Source organism: Pezoporus wallicus, unplaced genomic scaffold, assembly GCF_028554395.1.
Source record: "Pezoporus wallicus isolate ANWC-B61680 ecotype Strahan unplaced genomic scaffold, APGP_CSIRO_Pwel_v1 contig_4485, whole genome shotgun sequence".
In the NCBI taxonomy this organism is placed as follows: Eukaryota; Metazoa; Chordata; class Aves; order Psittaciformes; family Psittacidae; genus Pezoporus; species Pezoporus wallicus.
In genome coordinates this window covers 130,939-157,205 of record NW_026641983.1, presented here as the reverse complement: position 1 = coordinate 157,205, position 26,267 = coordinate 130,939, and the positions used below count along the sequence as shown (strand labels likewise).

Here is a 26,267-nt window from a genome sequence, read left to right as displayed (position 1 = left end):
TAGCCATTTACAATGTTTGAGGATTTATCCCTGAAGTACTTCACTTTATCCAGCCTTATACAGAGCTACATTAAATACTACTATTGTTACAACAAATTGTTCATTATCATTTTTTTTCTTCTTGGGAGGCTTCGTAAGAAGAACATTTCATACAAATGTACTGGCAACGACATATCCTGGCTCATTATGCGATTAGTTGTCCCTTTGTTTGGCTTCAGTAGTCCAACAGCACTGGCAATTGACACAGACACAGTAGATGTATTTCTATACACCTATTTTTTGAGCACATGGCCTCATTTTTTTTTTTTTTTTTTTTGTCAAGCACATTCTTACTGCCATCTCACTGGCTCTTGAGCTCATGATAGGCTTTCTTCCTCCACTGGCAAGTATTGCTTCTTATGTCACCTTTTAAAATACCACTTTTAAATGCAAGCAAAGCCTAAGCCCTCCCTTTATAAGTTTTGTCAAATCCTGCCAAGAGAGATGTAATACCTGGATTCTGGACTACTGACTACTGAAGCTCTGCCTGATCTTTTGCACTAGTTACAGGAAACACATGCTGACGCTACTTTTATTTTTTTGTTTTTACAGTGCTAACTAATTATGGTTAATTTGATGCCCACTTATGTCATATGTACATAATTGCTTAACGATATTGTTTTTTCTCAGTATCTGCCTGTTCCAATAAACAACTTTAAAAAGAAATAACAAACAACAAACCCAAACCTTCTCTTGGAAACAAAACTGGAAAGACGAGATAATAGTTGCACTATTATCATTACTATTATTTGCACTAGACAAACTGCATTTTCCTAGCATGTCTACAATGAAAATCAGTGGGCTTACAACATGAATGTAATTAGCATGCCTGCAAGCCAGCCTGATGATGAGAATGATCATTTGACAGGAGGAAACGATGTGTTCTTCACATGGCAAATCTCATTTTGCTGCCTGAAGACAGTCTTTCTGTCCTTGTCGTTTGGTGTGTTGTTCTTTTTTTTTTGTCCTTTTCAGCAGCTGTTCCTAGAAATGGCAGTATTTATCGTTATAAGACGTATTTATTGAAATTGCTTAAAAACTAAATTTTTGACTGTATCGGCCTACTCTTTTTTTTTTTTTTCTCAGGCACATTTTTACTGCTATCTTATATGCTTTTGAGTTTCTTACATTTTTTTTTTTTGCCCGACTGGCAGCTCTTGCTTCTTAACATCATCTCTTAAAACATCACTTCTAAATACAAGCAAAGCCTAAGTCCTCTACAGTTGCTGTCACACAGAGGCAGATCTTCACTTGAACGAATTCTAATGTGTGCAAGATCTGTGTATGGAACACTGACTTTTTGCATTTTATAACTCTGCAGATTTCCAATATTAATATCATCATTGACTAAAAGAGATGGTATAGGTCCAATGTTCTGATCTGAGTGATACTGAGTAACTCAGTTGTAGCAACTCCTCTTAATTGTTGTGCTGAAGACTAATCCTCCTGGCAAGACCAAATCAATGTTTTCATTCCCACTGAAGGAATTTAATCAGCCCTTCCACTGAGACAAGGTAATAGATCATGTGTTCCTCTTTCGAGTCCATTGCAACCCAAAATAAAACAACAAAGTAGAATTTACAAACCCCTATTTTATTTTGCACTTCAGTAGACTTGCAGAACACATAATGCCAGTGATTATTTTGTATACATAAAAGATAAGAGTCACAGGTTTTATAACTTCAAGCTGACTCCTAATTAACTACACAAGGGAATAGAACATTCTTACCCAGCCCTGGTAAGCTTATAGAGCCATTCAGTCCTGAAATCAGAAGGCATTTATCTCCATGTTTTCCTCACAGATTTAAACCAAAACAAAATGGATTTTCTTGACCTGTTAGCATTTTAATTATTACTGCTCTGATTTCTGAAGCATGATTCTGAGTATGTTAGCAGACAGTGCGGTACTACAGCACTGAGGTGAAGCATACGATTAATCTTGTTTCATGCCTTCACATAAAATACGGTATGCCAAAAGCAACATCTTTACCGATTTGCATCAGTAGCGGCTAATGAGCACGCGGACATTTTCAGAGAAGCAAACTTTTCAAACGATGTTTTGTGAAGCTTCAAGTCTCTAGGAAGTGACATGAAAATGACGTGAAACAGAAGACAGCTTTTCAGACAGTAATGGGAAGAACTGCTACATATTTGCTGATATGTCGGAAGAGATTAAATGCTTTTTATATGCTGATGTAGCATTTCAGCCAATGGCAGTACATTATTCTGTTATCACAGTGGTCAACGCAGTTCATGTGTGTAAGCAGAAGTAATCAAATATAAAGAAATTGGCTGTTATGTTCTACTTCCCAACAGAGCCATTACTGCTAAGTGACTATCTTGTACTTCCATTACCAAATCCTGTCCTTCATACTTTTATAGTATGGTTGTAAAACTCACTTTGGCCTTTACATGCTCTACAAGCTCCATGATGAGAACACAAACTGAAAATAAAGTTAGGCAACTCTTAGATAGTCTGAGTATTTAAAAAATGGAAGCAAAAGGATTTTAGAGTTCTTTCAGCACCTAATAATGACTTCTTTTTTCCAGTGGTAATGTGATTTCATGACGTAGTATTTTTAAGAACTGTATCTAGATGAAAAAGCTATATTTAGGGATTACAGATCAGTGCTCTTCTCCCATCTATAAAAAGCAGCTGTAGGGTGCACTGTGGGAACTACAGGAAGAGGAGTCTACTTCAACATCTTGTAAGCTGCTAAGTCTATAATTAAGATCACCAAGTACCTGGATAAAGATAACCTGCTGGGAAGACACCAACATGACTTCTGAAAATGGCAGTCCTGCTTCATCTTGCTGGGTTCTTTAATGGTGACAATACACGTAGGGATAAAGGAAATATAGTCAAAACTGCAACTTGGATTTTTCAGAAAGCATTTAATAAGGGTCCATGTGAAAGGCTCTTGCCAGGCAGTAGGTAAAAGGCCCTGCTACAGACAAGCTAATATAACTCTCTCTATATATAAACTATATATGTAACATGCTATACAGAGAAGTCTAATTAACAAACAGGACGAGGCTTTTCAGGATGAAATGTCAGCAGTGGTATCCCCCAAGGATCATTGCTGGAGTAAGTTTTACTTATCAGTGACCTGGAGGAAAGTATGAATGGGGAAACTGTCCATTTTGAAGCTACTAAGCTCTCTTGATCAAATACCGCTCTATTAGCAGCTCCAGAAGGACATAGAAAACTGAAAGAATGATCAAAAAGGTGACAGATGAACACCAATGTACACAAATGCATGCATGAAGAAAAAAAAATGTGCATGCACACGTAGACTTGGAGGAGATATGAGCAGAACAAATGATAGGAACTGCCCAAGCCTACATTCTCTTCTTAAATGATGTTTGTCATTGCCACAGAGACATGATGCTTAGCCAACCTGACAGCTGAACTCTCTGAACTAAATTGATGGGGTTTTATGTTCTTAAGAAATAACCAATGAAATGACAGTGAAATTTAGCTAAGAATCCATGACATTATTCATGTAGTCTATTTAAAAACAACTCCCCGGGAAAACACACTGCATACATATTAAGTATAGCTGTTCAATTAAGAACAAACTAGACTTTAAAAACCTAGGGTTTAGAACTCATCTCCTTTAATACCATTTATAGGCTCTTTACTCAGTATTCTGTAGGAAACCTAATTATCTGGCAATTTAATATTATAAAGAAAAAAAGTTTTTTAGTGGATTACCAAGAAGAGGGTTGTATTTCTAAAATGGCACACTGAGAAACAATATCCCCTTTCCTGAAATTCCTCCTCCATAAACATGGTCAATGATGCTATTAGCTGTGACTTTTTCATTCCAGCGCTTTATATAAGATATGGAAGGTATTAGAGAACACCATCAGCTGACCAAAATGCAAATCTTTTAGCATTTTTCCTTTGATAAATGACACATAAACATTTGAATTTATTGTGGATAAAATCTTCTCACCTTATTTACCAAATTCCTAGATATTGGAAAAAAATAGATTGATGTAGTAACTGTCACTTTCAACTATGTAAAGAGAACTATTCACAAAATGTTAGAACAAAAGGCAAATGGGGAGTTATCTGTCAGGAATAATGAATAAGCACAACTGTGTTTACAAATTCATCTTGATGCATTAGGCTCTGATAGCCGAGTAAGAGCCAGGAGACCCCACTATGCTGATGTATTAAGAAATTCCAAATAAAGTTGCACATGTCAGAATTACAGTGCAATTACCACAGTGAAGGTCTTTCTTTGATTCTTTTGATTCAATAAAGTACCAACAGAACTAAACTATGATTTTATTTATCCATAATGACTTCTGAAAAAAACTTTAACATTATGTTATAAAAATTTACACATCTATTAAAATCCCCAATTATCTCTTTGTCCCATGTCCTCAGTACCGGTACAGAAAGCTCACACAACCCTGGAAACTTCTTAATGCTTATCTTGTCTAAGCCTCCCTATGTAAAATTTGACTTCAAATCCTTTTGGACTAACACAGACCATAATTTTGCAATGTGAGATGCTGATCTGCTAACTTAATTGCAGTTACTTGCAGACTTGCATGAAAATTGCATGAAAAATGCCAATTACATCAGAGACCAGAAATCTGTTTTAACTCAGGCCCTTTTGTTGGTCACAGAGCAGCAGGGTGGTATCTCTTCTTTCCCAAGAGAAAACACTCTTCTGCATTACATCCCTTACACATGGCCACTGTGGCCTGATGCATTTTTTGCTGTTCACAAAATTTACAGTTTTCCTCAGCTTTTCATGTTGGCTAACTTATCCAACTCCCTAGCCAGTAACCAATCTTGGTGAACTCCTTGGGGTCACCTTATTGCTCTTTGCAGCATGGCAAAGGTAACACAAATGACACTAGGCCAGATGATGACTAACAATTAGGCTTTCCAAACTGAATCAAACCCCACTTCTAAAGTCTGTTAAGGTGTCACTCACTCAAATTCACATCTGTTGGAAAAGTTAAAGGCATTATGAAATAAAAAGGTGGAATGACCAGGAAGTAAGAAAAAGAAGAGGAAGAGGTTTCAGTAATCACAGAAAAATCCATATTCAGCTTCCTGTACAGTTGTGTTACTGCTATCCAGATGAGAAAAGACATGTTTTAGAAACACTGACGAAAAAGAAAGAATCTTATTTGCACACAGTGGATGCTAGGATTAAAATTTGCTTTCAGACTTGTAAGAATACCAGAGAATATTCCTCTTATTAATATTTGCTTTTGTCTAACTTTGATTTAATGAATTACAACATGGTTACTTTTCATGCTGTGCCCAGGATGAAATTTCAAAACATGGATATGTAAAACTGAATTGCATAAAAATAGGAACACAGTAATCATTAAATTAGGTTTCAGCAACAGGAGCATAAATGGAATTTGCTATTATTAGAATAACAATAGATACAATATTAAAAACTACACACTGAAACAGATCTTAACTGAAAGCATGCAGTGCTACCATCAATGTTACAGATTTGGCAGCAGAGGAAAATCGTATTTATGGGTGAGCTCTAGAAATTGGTTTTGCTGGATCAGTAATCTGGATATTGCTGGATATTAATCTGCCCATCAGTTTTAAAGGGTGGAAGTTTAGTATAATATGTTTCTGCAAATTACATTTCTAAGTAACTGCACCAAACCAAGAGCTGGCCAAATTAAATTTAGCATTAATACCAGAAAACAGTCACTGATTGGAGAGGACTTTGAGCAACTTGGTCTAGTGGAAGGTGTCCCTGCCCATGGAAGGGGATTGGAACTGGGTGAGCTTTAAAGTCCCTTCCAATGCAAACTATGATACAAAGAAAAAGGGCTTGAATTAAGAGTAATTCCATCAGCCTTTCCTGGCATCCATACAGGCATGTCATTTGCCTCTGGCCGACAGGCAGTGAATGACAGTCCCATGCTGAACTCTGAAGAGGCTAGAAAGCAGGTTAGGCTATGACGAACAACATGCTGCTTCTCCTAGCACAACAATCAGATGCTTGAGATATTCAGAATTTCTTGTAAGATCACTTAATGGAAAGCAACAAATGAGCATGGTGTTGTTCAGGGACTAAAATAGATGTAACCTACTAGCATCACTCACTGCCCCCCTACCTGTCTTACACATCATTATTGCACCATTGCCTGGGACATGAATTTGCTGGACTCTCCGTCTGCCCAAAGCAGCAGGAGCTGTGGATCTTGCCCCAGTGGGAAGTTAATCACTAAACATACGCTATTTCCTTCTCCTTCTGAAAACTGCAGGTGAGAGCTGTGCTGATCCTGGAGATTTAAGTTCATTTAGGGCTCATGTTATCACGTTTTGTTCTATCCTCTCTTTAGTTTATTGGATTTTCACAGCTTGGCTCGAATTCCAAGTCCAAATGAATCTTCAAAATATGAATCAACTTTCAAATCTCCAACTTCTGTAAGGTTTATCCCACACTTCACTGTAATTCTGCTTTCCTGGTTTGTTAACTACTGCAGACCTCAAGGAAGTTTCATTATGAGGAGTTTGTGAGGCTCTAAAGATGATTTTCCTCTCATTGCTCATTTCCGTATTCACCAAAGGGTAGCAGCAGACTAGACCAGTCTGACTCAGATGGCAAGACACCCTCCATGTTTAATCTATTTTGAAATAAATTCTGTATCTTAAACATACTAAGACCTGAAATAAAGCATTTGCCAATTGAACTAGTATGTGAAACATAAATATGGCCCTGTGACTTGGCTATTGGGAACTTTATTGAGCCTACTGGAGCTGTAAATTGTCCTTTTCATAGATTTATAATCATTAGATTTATGATCATTTTATTGAAGGTGTTTTTCCCTACTTTTAGGGTTTTTTCTGGTCTCAATAACTGGTGATTTGTTTTCAGCTTGCTTTTACTGGCTTTTAATTACTTTACAGTACCAATTATTTACCTGCGAATTATTTTCCATTTTTGCAAGGTTGTAAAATAACAATGGGCATTATTGACCAGACCAGGAACTTAGGAACTGTAGAGGCTACTTTCAGAGCAACAGTATGCTGTAATTTTTCTTCTAAGGCTTAAAAATGCTGAAACACGGATTGTAGGCTTCGCCATACATACAAATGCACAAAAAAGTTCTTCCAACACAGGAACAGTAGATCACATTTATAAGTACTTTTTGTCCTCTACTTTTTCTGAATGTCATATCGCTCCCTCACACAGAGAGCTGCAGCCAATGGCTCAAGGTCCAGCTGGAGACGCGTGGAGTCATTCAGGGGTTGGTGTTGGGACCAATCCTGTTCAACATCTTTGTTGGACACATGGATCAAATCAAATGGGATTGAACAAGTTTGCTGATGACACCTAGCTATGTGGTATGTTGATGCGCTGGAGGGAAGGGATGCTATCCAGAGGGACCTGGACACATTTGAGAGGTGGGACCATGCAAACCCCATGAAGTTCTACAAAGCAAAGTACAAGGTCCTACACCTGGGTAAGGCCAATCCCAGGCACAGCTTCAGGTTGAGCAGAGAAGAGATTCTGAGCAGCACTACAGAGAAGGACTTGGGGGTGTTGGCTGATGAGAAAATGAACATGAGCTGGCTTCAGTGTGCGCTCGCAGCCCAGAAAGCCAACCATACCCTGGGCTGCATCAAAAGAAGAGTGACCAGCAGGTCAAAGGAGGTGATCCTGCCCCTCTACTCTGCTCTCGTGAGACCTCACTTGGAGTACTCTGTGCAGTTCTGGTGTCCTCAACATAGAAAGGACATGGAACTGTTGGAACAAGTCCAGAGGAGGGCCATGAGGATGATCAAGGGACTGAAGCACCTCCTGTATGAAGACAGGCTGAGGAAGTTGGTGCTGTTCAGCCTGGAGAAGAGAAGGCTGCATGGAGACCTCATAACAGCCTTCCAGTATCTGAAGGGGACCTACAAGGATATTGGAGAGAGGGACTCTTCATCAGGGACTGTAGTGATAGGAGAAGGGGTAATGAGTTTAAACGTACACGGGTTAGGGCTAGTTTAGGTTTAAGGAAGAAGTTCTTTACTGTGAGGGTGGTGAGGCACTGGCATAAGTTGCCCAAATAAGTGGTAAATGCTCCATCCCTGGTGGTGTTCAAGGCCAGGCTGGACAGGGCTTTGGGTGGTGTGGTCTACTGTGAGGTGTCCCTGCCTACAGCAGGGGGGTTGGAACTAGATGGTCTTAAGGTCCTTTACAACCCTAACCATTCTATGATTCTATGAATATAGGTTGAGTTCATGCTCTAAGTATTGACACAACGCAAAAGCCGCTATAGCACAGTATGACTTGACTTTTAGTAAGAAGGTGATTAAATGTGTAAAATATGCCTGTTGGGTCCTAAGGACTTACCTGACTATTTTACAATGAATTTCTGTCAGGTGTCTGAGTATAGATTCTATCCTCTACTGCCTAATCAAAGTAAGATACTGAGAAATTAATTTTCAAAGGGAGACATTGCTGTACAGTACAACTGCAGCAAGATTAAAATGTACCCAAAGGCACAGGGCTCATGACTTCATTTTAACATCAAACACTGAGAGATGTCTCATTTTCCTACTGTATTGAAAGGAGGAACTACAATTCTGCTCTGTTTAGCCTAATTTTGCACACTTTTGCATCTTACATGGTATATCTGGAAAAAGAAGGTCTGCAGCAGAAGGGCCAGAGTGTGCTTTTGTTCTTTAAAGACGCAATATGAGAAATGTTAGTTTGATTAATATTTCTCACTAGGTCATTGAAATGCCTGGAAAACATTTCAGTGTTAACTATGTGTTCTGTTATTTCTATAACATTTTCTCCCTCTTTGTGCTATTAAAACAACACACTACACAGAAATGTTAGCCGGACAATATTCTCAGAACAGTGTAGCCTCAGCAAACCTCAATGCTTTTAGCAAGAGATTCAAGATGGATTTGCCCAGTGCAAAAGTAGAAATTGTGTTCCATCCATGGTTAGCTGAAGTAATGTTAAAAATGCATATAATGCACCACTCTCGCTATTGATACATTTAGCCTGTCTTTCAGAATTCATAGAACATCTTTAATAATTTCTGGTTTTATTTTTACAGTATATTCAAAAAAGAACAAATTATCAAGACTGAATTAAATTACATGGATTAAAGTTGTATTTAACATGTAAAAGTATTCCCTGTTGCATTTTCAAAATAAGTTTGTAGTATGCTTTTGTTTCAAGATATTTCTGTAATCCATGGAGGTCATAAATCAAGTGTTACCGTTAACTTTACATTAAATTGATATATTGTTTTTAGCCAAAGTATTTTTTTCCATTCTTCCTTTTGATTGAGATTTAACCACACACTATTCCCTAAATCAGAAAGGACATCATATGAATGATTTGTGATATCAATCTACCCTAAGTAGATTAGGAACTGAAATTATTTCTCTAAGGGTAATATTTGTGTGTGTGCGTATATATATATGTGCATATATATATACACGCATATATATATACAATATACATACACACACATACCTATGAAATCTCATTTTTTTTTTCCCATGCAAGTCCTGAACTTGTTATCTAAATAATGACAAACAGGACTATATATATTTACTGAATATTTATTCAATGTATCCTTGGCAAATGATTTGAGGATTCTAGCTCTTAAATTTTATGATCTTTGAAAAAGCAAAACAAACCAAGAGGTGTATAAAAATTAAAATAAGTTCTTATCTTGGCTGCCTTAAACATGAATTAAAAAAAACAGTTTCTCCTCTCTTGATCAACATTCTGAACTGGTGTTAGGTCTTGATTTCATGGCCAGGCTTTATCCCCTGCCATTCCTCTGTACCAGCCCAGTATTTGTGCAGCTGTAAAGTTCACCAGATCAAAGAACTGATATGGTTCATTAATTACCTTTTTCATTTCCTGGGTCAGATTTTGCTGAGACAATGAGGTACATGGGTAAAATGGCAGCAAGAATGAGCAGCCACAAAAGCAGCAAGACAGGTAAAGAAAAGCCGAAGCAGGGTTCCTCCAAGCAGCAACTGGGCTGGTTTATGTGTTTTCAAGGAATTGTTACTCTACAGTGTGATGAAGTGAAAAACAGGGGTAAGGTCCCAATTCACTGACAAAAATAGAAAATCTGCTGGGAAATTTCTGGAATTTGAAGGCTTCAAGGCCTATAAGAGCTTACTTATTTAATAAATTGGAAAGAGAGCAACAAGCAACCTGTCTTGATTCAGGTGATGTTTATAATTTACAGGACATCTAGAAATCCCTCAGGTTTAGCATGTGCCGTAACAGACTTCCCAGTACATACTGGCAACATGAATGAAAATGGAACAGAAAATCTAACATAAAGAAATAAATTATTTTTGTACCAGTTAATGTGTATCTTCCACTTTTGCACACGGCTATAGTACCCTTACCTACAGTAGTCTGTATTTCTAGAAATTACAAGTAATTCTGTAGTTCATTTTTTTCCCTAACGAAAGCTGAAAACATGAATCAACTGACTAAATATGAAAGGTTGGAAAATATCAATTATTGACACTGTGAATTATGGAGCAATTTCAAGAATGCAGAAGAAAATTTTGCATGTTTGGCCAGTTTTCGCAAAATTTTGCTACATTTTATATAACACCAGTATTTTAGGTCATAAACCTGCCAGACTTTCAAAACAATCAAGAATATGCTTGCAACCACACTTCATATTGATTATTCACGGAATTAGTCAAACTGATATTTTAAGCTGTAAAGAAAGTTCTCCTAAATCTCACTCAATGAGATCTTAACAGTAATCAGTACTCTAGGAACTTAAGTCCATATTGATTCCTGTCAAGTAAAGTGTTTAACAGTGGCGCACTACAAGATTTAAGCCACGACTTGCTGCTAACTAGAGGTGCATAAAAAAATCTCATGCTTTCAAACCTAAGTTCCCCAGCAGGTAATCTGGAAATGAGGTATGATTCTAACAGGATCATGTTTACCATTTAACAACAGTCCAGTGTTTAAGAGGTTCATTTTTACAGGGCACTGAATTCACAAGAAAGACTGTTACCATGTTTATTAACTTAAGAAAATGGTTAAGTTCTGATTCCTATTCATATTTTTAAAACGCAGACTTCACAGAAGACAAATTTTAGTTAGAAGTAAAGCTTCCCCATAGCTTTTAACTGTTTCATAAATTGTGGTTTTTTTTTTTTTGTTTTGTTTGTTTGTTTTTCCTGGGCAGTTTTTATGACCTCATCCTGTGATGTTTCTTTTGGATAGCGTTTTTCTGAACCTAAGAATGGAGGCTTTCTGAGCCCTGAATCCTCCTAAGCCAGGGCTGGCAAGAGTTGGATTTGAGAAAGATAGATACCCAAGACTGAAGACAATGACCATCAAACAGAAGAGTTCAAAGGACAAGCATCTGAAGCCAGAAAGTCATAAAATCACAAAATGGTTTGGGTTGGAAGGAACCTTAAAGTTCATCCACTTCCAAACCCTGCCATGGGCAGCGACACCTTCCACTCCAAGCCCCATCCAACCTGGCCTTGAGCACTGCCAGGGATGGGGCAGCCACAGCTTCTCTGGGCAACCTGTGCCAGGGCCTCAGCACCCTCACAGGGAAGAACTTCTGCCTAAGAGCTCATCTCAGTCTCCCCTCTGCCAGTTTAAAGCCATTCCCCCTTGTCCTGCTACTAAATGCCCTTGTCAAAAGTCCCTCTCCAGCTTTTTTGTCAGCCTCTTGAAGTCCCAGGAGGCTGTTAAAAGTCGCAATGATTAAGGGCACTGCCTTGAAAACACACTTTAAAGGGAAATACAGAAGACACCAAAAAAAGCAGTACAGTCTCAAAAAAAAAAACAAACTGTGAGACTAGTTATTTCTCCTGTGCTACAAATCATTAAACTTGCAGGTGTCGTGTATTCTTGGGAACAATTTTGAAAGAAATCTCTAAAATCACAGTGCATCAGGATGCTTTGGAATGACGCCATCTAGCCTGGGAGTATAAGGCTGCATGTAAGCAGAAGTCTTGAAAGTCTCTTTTAAGCCTAGATCTGTCAGATCGCTAGGTAATTTTTAAGCAAAAATGACACTGAAAGAAGAGGTGTTTTCATTTAAATAAAAAATTGCCACTTTGAGTTCCACAGAGAGGAATGCAGAAGGCGACCAAGTGCGGTACAAACACATTACAGAACTAAAGTATCAACCACAGGAAACAAATGAAAATACTGTGAAAGTGCACTGCTTATCAGGATTTCTGACATGCTAGACAAATTGCATTGGTGCATTTGCTCTGAAATCAGTCCTCCTACATATGGGCTTGCTGAATATACAGAAAAGGAGGCGAAGGGACCATAGCATATGTAAAAATATTTACAGTGATTAATCTGATCTGTAGCTTTAAAGAAAGAGCATAAGAAAATCTGCCATATGCTTTAATGGCAGCAACTCTTGGCAATCAGCAAAATACAGCTCGGAAATGCACACTGGTGAAATTATAACGTGACCACTGCATAGCACCATCTTCTAGATAAAGATAAAACCAAACAAATAGCAATCAAAAATTACCTGTGGAACTATTCAGAAATTACTGCAATTCACAATCCAAGTTGCTCATGGGAGATTTTAACAATACAGATTTGTACTGAATAATGCAAACAGTCTGACACTATGTAAGTGGCTCCCTGGTGCCTGGAGGAGAATTTTGTGATCCAGAAAGTAAAACCTTCAACCCCAGGAGAATCTGTGTGGGAAGCAGTACTTATTTATAGAGACTCCGACACTAAGGAAAGCTGTAATGGAGGTAATCATAACTGATAGCTTGAATTCAGCACAGAAACAAGAAATAGGCTAAGAGAGTGCAAGAACAGAAGGTGCTGCAGCTGCATCAAGGAAATGCTGGGGCCTTAAGAAAACTGGAAAGTAATATGGAAATAATACAACTTAGGTTTTGCTTTCAGAGGATGGGGAAAGGTGCTCTCTTTCCATTATGTGTTTACTAAACATCTGCAGACAAACTTTGTAAATACCAGATGCTCAGTGAAGTATCTCTGAACAGATTCATGAGCTTATTCTGTAACAACTGAGCGCTTGGGCTCCACATCACTCTGACTTTGCTCAACCTGTGCTTTCCAGAAGTGAGAAGCAGCTGATTTACATATCATTTATGCCTGAACAGCTAGAAATAGCAGTAGCTAATATGAAAAAAAGAAGATTTAATTAAAGCATTTCCAGAAGAAAACTAAGAGGTCAGGCCAATGCTTCAAAATGAGAAGGGAATGTAAACAAAACACAAGGAAAGCCCAAAGAAGCAGAAGCATTATTAGGATGTGAAGCACATTGGCTGGCTAAGGAAATCATCTCAGTGTCTTCTGATAATTTTCTCATGGCTGAGACCTTAAAAGCATTTCCATACCTCATCCATGCCAGAAGGAGATTCAGAAGATTGTCAAGGTGGTACAAATACAGTTCCAAGCCCATTAAGCATTTTAGTGCTATTTTAGTACTCAGTTCTAGACGAGCCTTTCCCCCTCACTTCAGCTGCACTAGTTATTAGCAGAGGGTCTTGGGACTAGTCAGGAGGATTTTGGGTGGGTGTCCCACAAGTCTTGCAGGACGTGGGTGTAATACAAATCACACCCAGAAAGTACTGCACATGAGATAAAATTTAAGGGAATTACTTAGGAGATTAACTGCGGTGGAATTAAAAAGAGAGAAAAAACTTAGATGGTGCATTAGGAAAAAAAAGGCTGACGTAAACTACTTCAATCTCGTAAGTAACACAAAAAGTCATTATTACAAAGTACAGGTATTTGGGATATACCAAATTAGATATAATGTTAGAAAATACATCCTGGAAAAGCTTAATTGGCAGAAGAACAGACTGTATGGTGTATTTTTGCCTTTTTTTTTATTCTTGATCTAGACTATTTCATATATTCTGTGATGTGGATTAGCAATCTTTCAGTTTTGTGAGGTAATTCTGAGATAGCAATCACTAATTTACATAATTAGCATAATAGTAATTATATGATTACTGTAAATATATGTAAAACTAATGGTGTAATTAGAATATGTAATTACTACTTGTAATTACATAATTAGGTATGATGAAATAACTAAAACTCTCACGAAAAAAAGAAGATACTTACAAGCCCAGCTATAGAAACTGGTATAGTGCAGAATTACCATGGTGTATAAAAAGAAAATTTATTATTTTAATGCTCACTGTGTTAAAGTTAGCTCAAAAGTAAACGAATGCTAAAAGTTTGTGAACTGTGCCATAGTACTAGAAGAATTTATTGACTTTCCTTAACAGGGGTAGTTCAATGCTTGCAGGCAGTAATCAGACACACATTATTGCCACCCTTAATTATTTATTATTTAACAATAAATCTTCATATGCTTGAATTCATATGCCTGAATAACATGAGTATAAAAAACAGTAGAAAAAAAGTATTCAAATATCCACCTCGTGCAGCATTCTGTAATTATTGATTTAAGTAATATATTACTTTTCTCCTAAGTCTTCAAACCATAGGTGTCTATATTCACATTGCTATCCAGAGGAAGTACAGAATAGAAGCTTTTTACCACCACACTCCAGTGCCATGTTGCCATGTCTCCCTCATTTACCACACTACAGAATCACAGACTGGTTTGGGTTGGAAGGGACTGTAAAGCTCATCTGGTTCCAATCCCTGCCACATGCAAGGACACCTTCCACTAGACCAGGTTGCTCCAAGCCCCGTCCAACCTGGCCTTGAGCACTGCCAGGGATGGGGCAGCCACAGCTTCTCTGGGCAACCTCTGCCAGGGCCTCACCACCCTCACAGGGAAGAACTTCTGCCTAAGAGCTCATCTCAGTCTCCCCTCTGTCAGGTTAAAGCCATTCCCCCTTGTTCTGTCCCTACAGGCCCTTCTCTAAGGGGTAGCTGCTCTAAGGTCTCCCTTGAGCCTTCCCTTCCCTTCCCTTCTCCAGGCTGAACAAGCCCAGCGCTCTCAGACTGTACACACTTTGCAGCTAATGAATAGTTACTGCAAAGCTAAATCATTTTTTAAAGTTTTAAACTCACTGTCCTTGATCTCTACACCAAAACAATTTGATTGTGTTACAGAGCCTGATCATATTTATAAAAATTCTTTAACACTCAACAGAATTATCCTTTCAAATAACTTACTGTTCTTCTCTAGTTGATGGAGCCCTGGGTCACAGCTGTCAGTATTAATCTACAGAAGCGCCTCCAGAAAGATCATGTGTCTACATGATTGGCTTACCAGTGTAAATGTATAAAGTCTGACCCAGAAACACAGACTGTAGATATCATAGTTTGCAATTCAGTAATGCTTTACTGACACAAGTAGAGTTCTTTCACTATTTCAATATACTGGAAATATCTATTTTATCTTTTACATATATAGGTATGAAAAATATATGTACACATATATATTTATTTATATATGCATAAATTTTTATATAAATAAAATATATATACACATAAAATCCAATATAATACATAATATATGCAACTTCACACACAAAGATTATTTTTATACACAATTATACATATATGTCTATAAAATAGAAAGAAATATGACGTAATATTCCATTTCTGAACCAGAATATGCAATGATTAGTTCAAGTAATAGCTTTGACTATCCCATTTCTAGCTAAAGGGGAAATTGGTTTTATGTGATCTATAATATGAGCAGTGTTCATGATGTAGCCAAAAAAACAGAAGGGATGAACTCTGAGGAAATGGATGAGATTCCTGGTAGAATTTCGAATGGCAGTCCAATTGCACATTATAAGGAAATACACCAAGTAATTCACCAGCAACTTTTACAGAATAATAGATGTTCATGTTTTACAACTTATTTCAGGCTGCCATATAGCCTGTAAAATTTCTCAAAGCAAATATTAAACTTTTACTTCTCTCTATACTTATATACACATTATGTTGGATGCTCAAATCTTTTGCTTGTTGCATATCAAATCTAGTAATTTACTGAGGCTACTTCAAAAAAATCCCATTCTGTCATTTGTAGTCATTGGTCCATATTGTTTTCTTCTGCATTCTGCCCCATGCACTCACAATGTGAACACAAAAAAAAGAATCATACTCTTCAGCTTTGCCATGGTTTCATTTATTTAGTATTCAACTTGCAACATTCTTTACATTTTTTTTCTCCTACACATAGCAGATCTTCTTAGAACCAGAAATTCCCATTCTTGAATGTGGGTGACTCCAGTATTTCAGGTACTATTGCACACTATTGTGAATGCAGTATCTAATAGTGCAAATGTTAATACACAAATACTTTCTGTTTTCTCCTTAAGGCACCATATCACATACTGTAACATAGCTTAGGACTTTCATTAGTTTTTTATAATTTTTCTTACTATATTTTAGCATTATATTTTAGTATTTTATTATATTAAATAGACATTCACTTTATATTACATAAATATATAATTATATTACATAATTTATAGATATTGTATATTATTTTATTTTTATATTTTTATTTTAGCTTTTTCCACAAGACCATTATTCTTCAGCATCCTTTGGCTAAAACACACAGGCTTTCTTCTCTGCAGCACTGCAAATATATCAGCCTCCAGCATCTGTTATTAACTGTTAACGCACACTGCATTTCATACCATAGCAGTTTATTCTACTTTTGCTATTTTGGTCTTCAAGATTTCCTAGTCTTTCATAAATGAAGAACTCCTTTATTAGCAACAACTTTAGAAATTAGGTCTTTATAATGCATTTGGTAAAATCATGGGAGACTGTTCCCAGGGCAGACCCTGGATGAACTCCACTAACAAATTCTCCAAACCAGTGGTCCTGCTTTCAGAGGCTAGAAGTATAGCCCCTGAAAGTTGATTGAGAAAGTAACATCTATTTTTGCCCTGCTCTTCCACTTGTTGATATCTGTGAATAATTACTCTTCAAGGAGGGATGCTTAGGCAGATGAACCCTTACCTCAAATTGTTTATTGTATTTTTCTACTTTACACTATTTACTCTTTCTTGTTTGACTCTTAGATAATAATTTTGCATTTTGCAAATTTTTCATGCAGATGTTTTGCATGACAGATTTGGTCTTATAAATTTCCTCCACCTTGAAAAGAATAAAATGGCTATTTTGAGCATTACATATTTGTAGACTAGACAAGTATCTCCATAGTATGCTATAGTTGTTTCTGGAAAACAAGTATTTATTTTTATTAAAAAAAAAAGAAATATATAAAAACATGCAGTACTTACTCTGTTGGCAGTTTCTTCCCATAAATTCGCCTGGACATTCACAGGAATAGTTGGCAACGAGATCTGTACAAATTCCACCATTCTTGCAAGGTTTGGCCTCACATTCATTTATGTCTGCAAAAACCACACAAGATACTGCCAGAATTAGCAAAGAGAAATTGTAAAAGCAATAATCACATGTTTTTAAAGCACTAAACTACAATGTATTATGCAACTGACATTAGAAACAAACTTGCTCTGTAAACCATGTGATTAGACAGAGCGTTCTTTAGGGAAAAACAGCAATCTCATAAATGCAGATAGTTTCATATGCCTGCTAAACTTTTACTATGTCCTATCATGCAACAGCATTTAAAGTTTTGCTCAGGGATTTTCACAGTAATGCCTAGAAAACATCAGGGCCACAAGTCACTATTTGGCCTTAAAGAAACAAATTCAACTAGTTCTTACAAAGTACTCATCAGTGATCCTTGCAACTTCAACAAATGTGGCTACTTCTTTATCAACAGATGCCAGCTAAGAAGGTCTCTCAGTTCATCTTAATTCATGAAACATCTAACTGACAAGATTGTTTAACTGTCCAAAAAACTTCCTTTCTATGCATGAGCTATCAGGCAAACTGAAACTAATAGCTTGATTCTGAAGACTGCAGATTTTATTAAATTCAGAAGATAGAAAAGGTGGTTAATTTCATTTGCATTCCCCTTTTCAGGTACTCTTATTTCAAATGCTGGGAGAATAATACTCCCCAGCGTTTTTCAGCATGGCAACCTTTAATATCAGATTATTTTTCTCAAATGCAATATAGTATTTTTCAGTCATCTTAAATAGGCAAGTGAAGGATAACAATATCTCCTAATTAAAATTCTCTATTTCTGCATTTATATTTACTCTGTATGGAGCAGAAACAATATGGATTGTATGCATCATTCTCAAAGGGCTGCATGAATGCACACAGTTAAATATTCAAAAAAACAGTGGCCCACACTAGCTTCATTAAGAACTGAAGTCCTGTTGCATTAGGCACTGTAAACAGCAAACGGAAAAGTAGTCTTTAGCTTGTACTACAATTTGTCTTCACTCAGTTTTGCTTAAGTGCATATTCATTCTGGATACAGTTCCTGATAAAGCACATGTGCCTAGCACAGAAGTAAGTTCAAATGAGAAGACAGAGATGAACTAATTGCATCCACTAGTAGGCAAAATGTCCTATGAATTGAAATAATACTCCTCACTTTTCTGCTGAATCTGCTTCTGTCCCCAAAATACCAACCTGTTTTGTGCTGTCATATACAATGTAAAGGAAATGCTTCATAAATATCTAAACCTGATGCAATAAGGCTGGTGCAGAAGCACAATTCAACTGCCAACAGAGATGCTTTATTTCTGGTAGCTGAGTATGTAACCTTTGTACTTTTAATTTGGATTTTCACATTTACTAGGAATCTATGTACAAAAAATCACTGTTTTAATACACGACTTGCCTAGATCTGATTGATTTTGTGATGTCTCCAGGGAAGTTTGCACCTCCAAGTCGTCTCTGCAGAACTGAAGAGCTGTGTAGCTTTTAAACTATATGCGCAATGTATATGAGGTAGGCTGAAAACTGGTTGAATGGCTGGTCCCAGAAGATAGTATGTGGTCTGAAGTCTAGTGGGATGCCACTATCACTGTACCACTGGAGCCAATACTGCTCTGACCCTGTTCAACATTCTTCATTAATGGTCTGGACAGTGGAGCAGTATGCATCCTCAGCAAGTTTGCTGCTGACAGAAAACAAGGAGGAGTGGCTGACATGACAGACGGTTGTGCTGCCACCCAGAGGGACCTCAACAGGCTGGAGAAATGGGATGAGCATAAACCTCACAAAGTTTAACAAGGTGTTAAGTCCTCCCTCTGGGAAGGAACACTAGCAGGCACCCGTACACTAGAGAAGGCTGCCCAGCAGGAAAGCAGCTTGGCAGACAAGGGCTTGGGGGTCCTGGAGGACAGCAAGTTGACCATGGGAGAGCAAGCATCCTCATGGCAAAGAAGACCAACAGCCTCCTGGGCTGCATTAGGCAGAGCCTTGCCATAAGGTCGAGGGATTTTCATCCGTCCCGTCTGCTCAGCACTTGCAAGGCTACACCAAGAGTGTTGAATCCGTTTCTAGGGTCTCCAGTATGAGAGAGACCAGGACATCCTGGAGACAGTTCATTAAGAGGCCACTTAGATAGAGACTGGAGCACCTTGCCTATGAAGAAAGCCTGAGAGAGCTGGCACTGTTTAACCTAAAGAGGAGGGCTAGGAGGAAACTCAGCAATGTGCTCGACTACTTGACGGGACAATGTGCCCAGGATGTCTGCTGAGTCTCCATCCTTGGAGATACTCAAACACCATTTTGAATACTGTCCTGGGCAACCAGCTCTAGGTGGCCCTGCTTGAGCAGGAGGGGATTGGACCAGATGGCCTCCGGAAGTGCCTTTTACCCTCAAGCCTCCAATGATTGTGAAAATCTTCCCACTGCTGTGAACAGAAACGCAACGACAGATCTTCAGCTAAATGTGGAAGCTAGTTTCAGTTCTCTGAAGCAGAAAAAAAAATAGATTTTTATACTGAAATTAGTTATAGTTACTGATCTCTGAGCTTCTTTTTAATCCTTCATGTTGTACTATTTGTTGCCTATAATAATACCACATACTGGACAAATAAATATTCACAGGTTTAGCTGAATTTCTGCCTATTAAAGAGAAAGAAGAGAAGTAATAGCTTAGTGTACAAGAAATAAAACCTGCTAAGGGAAGCGACCAAAGAACAGGCCTGCTCAATTCTAAATTAAATTCTTTATATGTATTTACAAAATTTAACAAGATTCTTCAGCTCTCTATTTGCCTTTTTAAGCAAAGCCCATTAAACTTACGTTTTAACCAGGTTATTCATTATTTTAATACAGGCTAACACGTTTGTGCGGAAAAAATATCAAGGTCACTGTGATCTAAAAAGCATTAAGTGAATATATGAACTATCTCTTACTTGGTGAAATAAAGGTAGTAATTTATCCTCCTAAAAGCTTTTCTATGTAAAGCTATTTTCTCAACATATTTAATTTTTTCTAATTTGTTGTTCCTATCAAAATATGTAGGAAAAAATGCACAGCTTTCCAGAATATTACATGTTGTCTATGCGACGATGTCGAAAACAGACTGAACCTTAAGTACCAGACACCTTTAAAGCAATCCTATGTATAGAGCAATTATCTATGATCAATGCAGGAAAGATGTAAGTTCTTTATTATTATCTTTGTAACTTGGATCCCACAGTGATTTTTTTTCCAGTAATTTGAGAACCTTTAGTCCCAGCAGTTCAAACATGTCATATTTGATGAATGAAGAAATACTAGCTTATTGTGGCATCCTATTTGATACTAGAACAGATGTTTAGTTGGAAAGATAATGAACTGAAATGTGTTAAAGAAAAAAGCATAAGTTCTACAGAATTATTTAATTTATTATTCATTATTTCATTTGGTTAAACGTGCAGATGTAGAAGACTTAATTAAAAGTAGTTCCTGCAAATTGTGGTCAGATTTTATACAAATTCCGAGACATTCCAATTACGATACTAAACTTTACACCAGCTGGTGTGTTTCTTTCTTCTCAAACACATATATTTCCTTTTAAACTTTGTTGTATCATCATGATTAGAAATAACTTCAAATAGAATTTTAAAATTACATTTTCTGGAGTAGCTGCTCCTAAAGACAATAAAGACTCCTAAAGAAAACCTCTCTGTATGTTGCCAGATAAAAATTCTTCACTGACTATGCAATCAACCTACTTATGTGGCAAGGACATGCTTTTAAAATAAATAAACTAATACAATCACTGTAGGTTACTCATGATTTTTCAGGTAAACTTATGTTTTGTGCCAGGTCAGATTTTGAAGTGTAATTCACATTAACAGTATTATGCATTGTAGTGGCTAAAATGCAGATACCTGGATACTAACAGAGAATTCAGAGTTACTCACAGAGGAACCTAGTAAGACTTAGATACTAAGTGAAATGGACTTCTGAAGAGTTTGAAGTGCCAGACACTTTCTACACAGTTTCCAGATTGGCTAAAAAACCCCCAAATCCATATAAAAACCCCTAAGCCCTGAAAACCCACTACTGTCCGTGCCCAATCCCCCAGTATTTCTCTACTGAAGATGGATTATCAAATGAATAGTGGTTCAGGAACAAGGAAACACTGACCATTTTCTAAAAATAGATTGTCCTTGAATACTAATAGCTTGAAAGTCTAAGACAGTTGATTAATAAAGAAAGGCTATGTGAAGGTTTCTTTTTATACTGAAGATGATTAAATTTACATTTCCTGCCTCCTAAAATCAAAACAGAACTATAAAGCTATTAAGCACACTTCTGTTTGAAGCACAGTCATTGTGCACCATGGAACAGAAGTATGGTGTCAGAAACTGGGCAAGTAAAACAGAACTTTGCTGTATTACATAGCGAGTTGGAGAATCCATCATGAGGGCTTTTTCCTTTTTTGTTGAATTATTTATATATATATTTAAATCCTTCAAGTATTTAACAAACACGAATGAAAACTAGTACTGTCCTTGCAAATACAATATAATCAAATACACATAATCCTCATTTTGGACTTTACCTAAATAGAGTCACATCTGTTTTCCTGAAAAATCACCCCAGATTAAATGGCTATATAAATTATTTAACTGTTATAATAAAAAAAATTAAAAATTCCAGTAATTTGAGTTCTTCAGCCAGCTACTACTTGTAAACCTGACTTTCTGTGATGAAGGAACTCGTAAGCTCAATCAGTTGTTTTTGCCAATGCAGCTTGTGTTTTGGCTGCAAATGCACACCATTATCTTGTTCCTGTTCCCTGCTTACTTGTTCATTACATAGCTCAAATTCCTGGTTCCTGCCACCTGAACCCTTGTTTCTGATCCAGAACTATCTTTTGCATTACAGGCTTCCTGAAGTTCTCTCCTGCTGACAAGCACATTCTTTCCTTATCCTTTGATTTGATACACATTTTGGCTTTCTGATTACACTTGGCATGCTCATCTCATCTCAACTCTAAGTCATGTTTTTAACCAGTCTTCTGTCTTGATAGAATAGCTGGCCTATAGGTTCAAGAGTTCATTATGGAAGACTGCTTGGCCTTTATTAGGAACACTGATTTAGACAGAAACCTGTTATGCCTTACTAATATTGCTAATGTGTTTTTTTTTTCTCTCCCTAAGAAAGCCAATTCAGTATATAGAAAACAGACAGGAGCTGAAGATCAATTGGTTATAACCTAAGCATCATAGTGGCTTCCATTAAGACCCAAAGCTATACACTGGATAAAGAACAATTCCCAATTCTATAAACATGACACCCCTCCGCCCCCCAACTTTATTTTTATTTTTTAAGAAAACTAGAAAACTTAGGAACTTTCCTACCCAGTTCTTCTTCAGAATAAAAGTTGCTGATAACTAAAACCATGTTCTAACACCTTTATATTTGGAAATCGGTATGATAAAGAAACATGTAGTATGGAATATTTATGTTTTAGCTGGACCTTAAGTCTAGGATTTTCTTGAAGTTGTTTGATAGTTTTTATAGTTTTTTAACTGCATTCTCCATATTTTTTCCCTTTATTCTGTATTGATCCTGAAAGATTAAATTACATGAATAAGTACTGTATGAGTAATACCACAGAGTGTACGATTTTGCTTGCAAAAGTTTGCAATATCTTGTTATTGTTTAAACATAAGCTTTCAGATATACATACTTTTATTACTTTCCTAACAAATACCATGAAAATCAGATTAGGTACTCTTTTTTGTTATTATAGATTTGTACCAATTTGCTCAAGTACGATATTTTTTTAATGAGACATTAAATCGTAAGGCTCCACTGAAAAGAATAAAATTATACCAGCTTTATTTGGTAAAGAATCTGACTCAGCAGACTCAATTGAATTTAATATGGCTATTGAAACACTGACCTACTCACTTAAATGATAAAATTTGAAGGATTACAGCAATTCAAATTTAGAAGCACACCTCTCCTTTAAGAGTAGGAGACTGGTAAAATATTGGGTGGAAAACAAAGAGTCATTAAACTGTTCTTTCTCATATTTCTGTGTTTTAGTAAAACAAATCTAAATTGTAAATGTCTCCTAGATGAAGACAAAGTAACTTTTTTTCTAAAAAGCTAAAATAAATATATTAATAAATTAAATTGTATTTAAACAAAATTAATAAGCATCACCCAAATGTTTGCAAGCACAGGTAGGTCACCTTCAATTTTGGTTTAAAAAATACAAAAGAGATAAGTAGCTATAGGTTAATTGTAGGTTTAAGAAAGTTTCATACCTGTTTCTGAATCAGATTTTGGCTGTAGTTAATGTGAACAAAAAATAAGCTGTAACATCAGCTGTAACTGTCCCTTTGTTTAACCAGGACTATAAAAATACAAGCACTAATACAAGCACTAATACATTAGTGGCAAGACCGTGGTGTGAAACATCTTAAAAGAACTGAAGCATATTCCCATGAAGTAAATTTGTTGCATATTATATATCACCTGGGGAATTACAGACAAGTCAGTCTCACCTCTGTGCCTGGCAAAATCTTGGAGCAGATTCTCCTGGAAGGCATGCTAAGGCACATGAAAAACAACAAGGTGCTTGGTGACAGCCAGCATGGCTTCACTAAGGGGAAATCCTGCCTGACCAATTTGGTGGCCTTCTATGATGGGGCTGCGGAGCTGATGGACAGGGGTAGAGCAGTTGATGTCATCTATCTGGGCTTGTGCAAAGCATTCGACACTGTCCCACACGACATCCTTGTCTCTAAACTGGGGAGACATCAATTTGATGGATGGACAACTCTGTGGATAAAGAAATGGCTGGATGGCCGAACACAAAGACTTGTAGTCAATGGCTCAATGTCCGGCTGGAGACCAGTAACGAGTGGTGTCCCTCAGGGATTGGTGTTGGGACCGGTCTTGTTTAACATCTTTGTTGCTGACATGGACAGTGGGATTGAGTGTGCCCCCAGCAAGTTTGCTGATGACACCAAGCTGTGTAGTTGGGTTGATACCCTGGAGGGAAGGAATGCCATTCAGAGGGACCTTGACACACTTGTGAGGTGGGCTGATGCCAACCTCATGAGGTTTAACCATGCCAAGTGCAAGGTCCTACACCTGGGTTGGGGCAATCCCAGGCACAGCTACAGGTTGGGCAGAGAAGAGATTCAGAGTAGCCCTGAGGAGAAGGACTTGGGGGTGTTGGTTGATGAGAAAATGAACATGAGCAGGCTTCAGTGTGAGCTTCCAGCCCAGAAAGCCAACCGTATCCTGGGCTGCATCAAAAGGAGCATGACCAGCAGGTCGAAGGAGGTGATCCTGCCCCTCTACTCTGCTCTCGTGAGACCTCACTTGGAGTATTGTGTGCAGTTCTGGTGTCCTCAACATAGAAAGGACATGGAACTGTTGGAACAAGTCCAGAGAAGGGCCACAAGGATGATCAGGGTACTGGAGCACCTCCCGTATGAAGATAGGCTGAGAAAGTTGGGGCTGTTCAGCCTGGAGAAGGCTGAGTGGAGACCTCATAACAGCCTTCCAGTATTTGAAGGGGGCCTATAGGGATGCTGGGGAGGGACTCTTCATTAGGGACTGTAGTGATAGGACAAGGGGTAATGGGTTAAAACTTAAATAGGGGAAGTTTAGGTTGGATATAAGAAGGAAATTCTTTCCTGTTAGGATGGTGAGGCTCTGGAATAGGTTGCCCAGGGAGGTTGTGAATGCTCCAACCCTGGCAGTGTTCAAGGCCAGGCTGGACGAGGCCTTGGGTGATATGATTTAGCCTAAGGTGTCCCTGCCCATGGCAGGGGCGTTGGAACTAGATGATCTTAAGGTCCTTTCCAACCCTAACAATTCTATGATTCTATGATTATTAAATCTCAACTGGATATATTCAATGGAATTTGAGCACAGGGGAGACATCTCTTAAAATTCAGTTATTTGATTGCTTTTTTCAAAGTTAGTTTCCTGAAAACAGAAAATGCACAGCACATATGAATTATTTCTGTATTTTTACACACGAAAAGTTTCTTTCAATGTTTTCTTTTGAATCTACTGGAAACTACAAAAAAGAATGGTGACATCACAGAACTCATGTCACAAAAATCTAGTGGGAGCTTCTAGACAGAGTATAAAGGTGCCTGTTTACTTCAAAGCACTTTGAGCGAATTCTAGATAAGTTAGGGCTCTACAGGAATCTTTGCCATAGTAATAACACATCTTGTTACATTCACAGCAATATTTGCATCTTTATTTTCATACTTTTTTGAGCTTACCTTTATATCCCTATTTCTGCTTTAATAGCTCCCATAAAATAAATGAGAAAACAGGCTATTGCTCTGATAGTACAATGAAATTGGAGTCTGCATAGATGCCCACTTTCTTTCTTGAAAAATTTGTATCTTTTAGTTGTAGTCACTAAAAAGTATCATTTTCTCTGTGGAGTCATACTTCTAATACTGGACTATGTCAGTATTTTCCGATCTTCTTTTTACCTGTTTAAATGCATGTATAATGCTTGTTCATCTGAGGTAATTTAAATTTAATAGAATTTTGGAATGACATTCTCAGGACCCTTCTTACTAGTTTTAAAAGAGTTGGTACTTTAAAGTTTTTTATACAAATTGAAACAGATTTTCCATTTTTAAATACTTTTGATGAACACTGGGGATGAAAACCTCTGTCCCATTGAGTACACTTACAATTTAAGTTTACACTGTAACTTTGCCCTGTCTTCAGGGCAACAATTCCTCGAATTTCCAATGAACCTTAATAAAATAATTGGCTATTTATAAAAGAAGCATTTGACCAATCATTTTAACTGTAGTTGAGAAAAAAATCTAATTAAAAAGTGAATCAACATGAATCATTTTTTATTACCAACAATGCTCCAAAAATCTCAACTACATGAGTAAA

At 37.3% G+C, this 26,267-nt stretch overlaps 1 protein-coding gene across 1 annotated transcript in view; it reads right to left on the bottom strand.

The window, feature by feature from the left end:
- The window catches only part of EDIL3 (EGF like repeats and discoidin domains 3), a gene marked incomplete at its 5' end in the record, with an annotated part of 188,367 nt that overhangs the window by 97,231 nt on the left and 64,869 nt on the right, over positions 1–26,267 (bottom strand). The window contains one exon of the mRNA XM_057426408.1: positions 17,270–17,383. Coding sequence (XP_057282391.1) covers positions 17,270–17,383 — 114 coding nt within the window. The remainder of the gene's footprint in view (positions 1–17,269; positions 17,384–26,267) is intronic.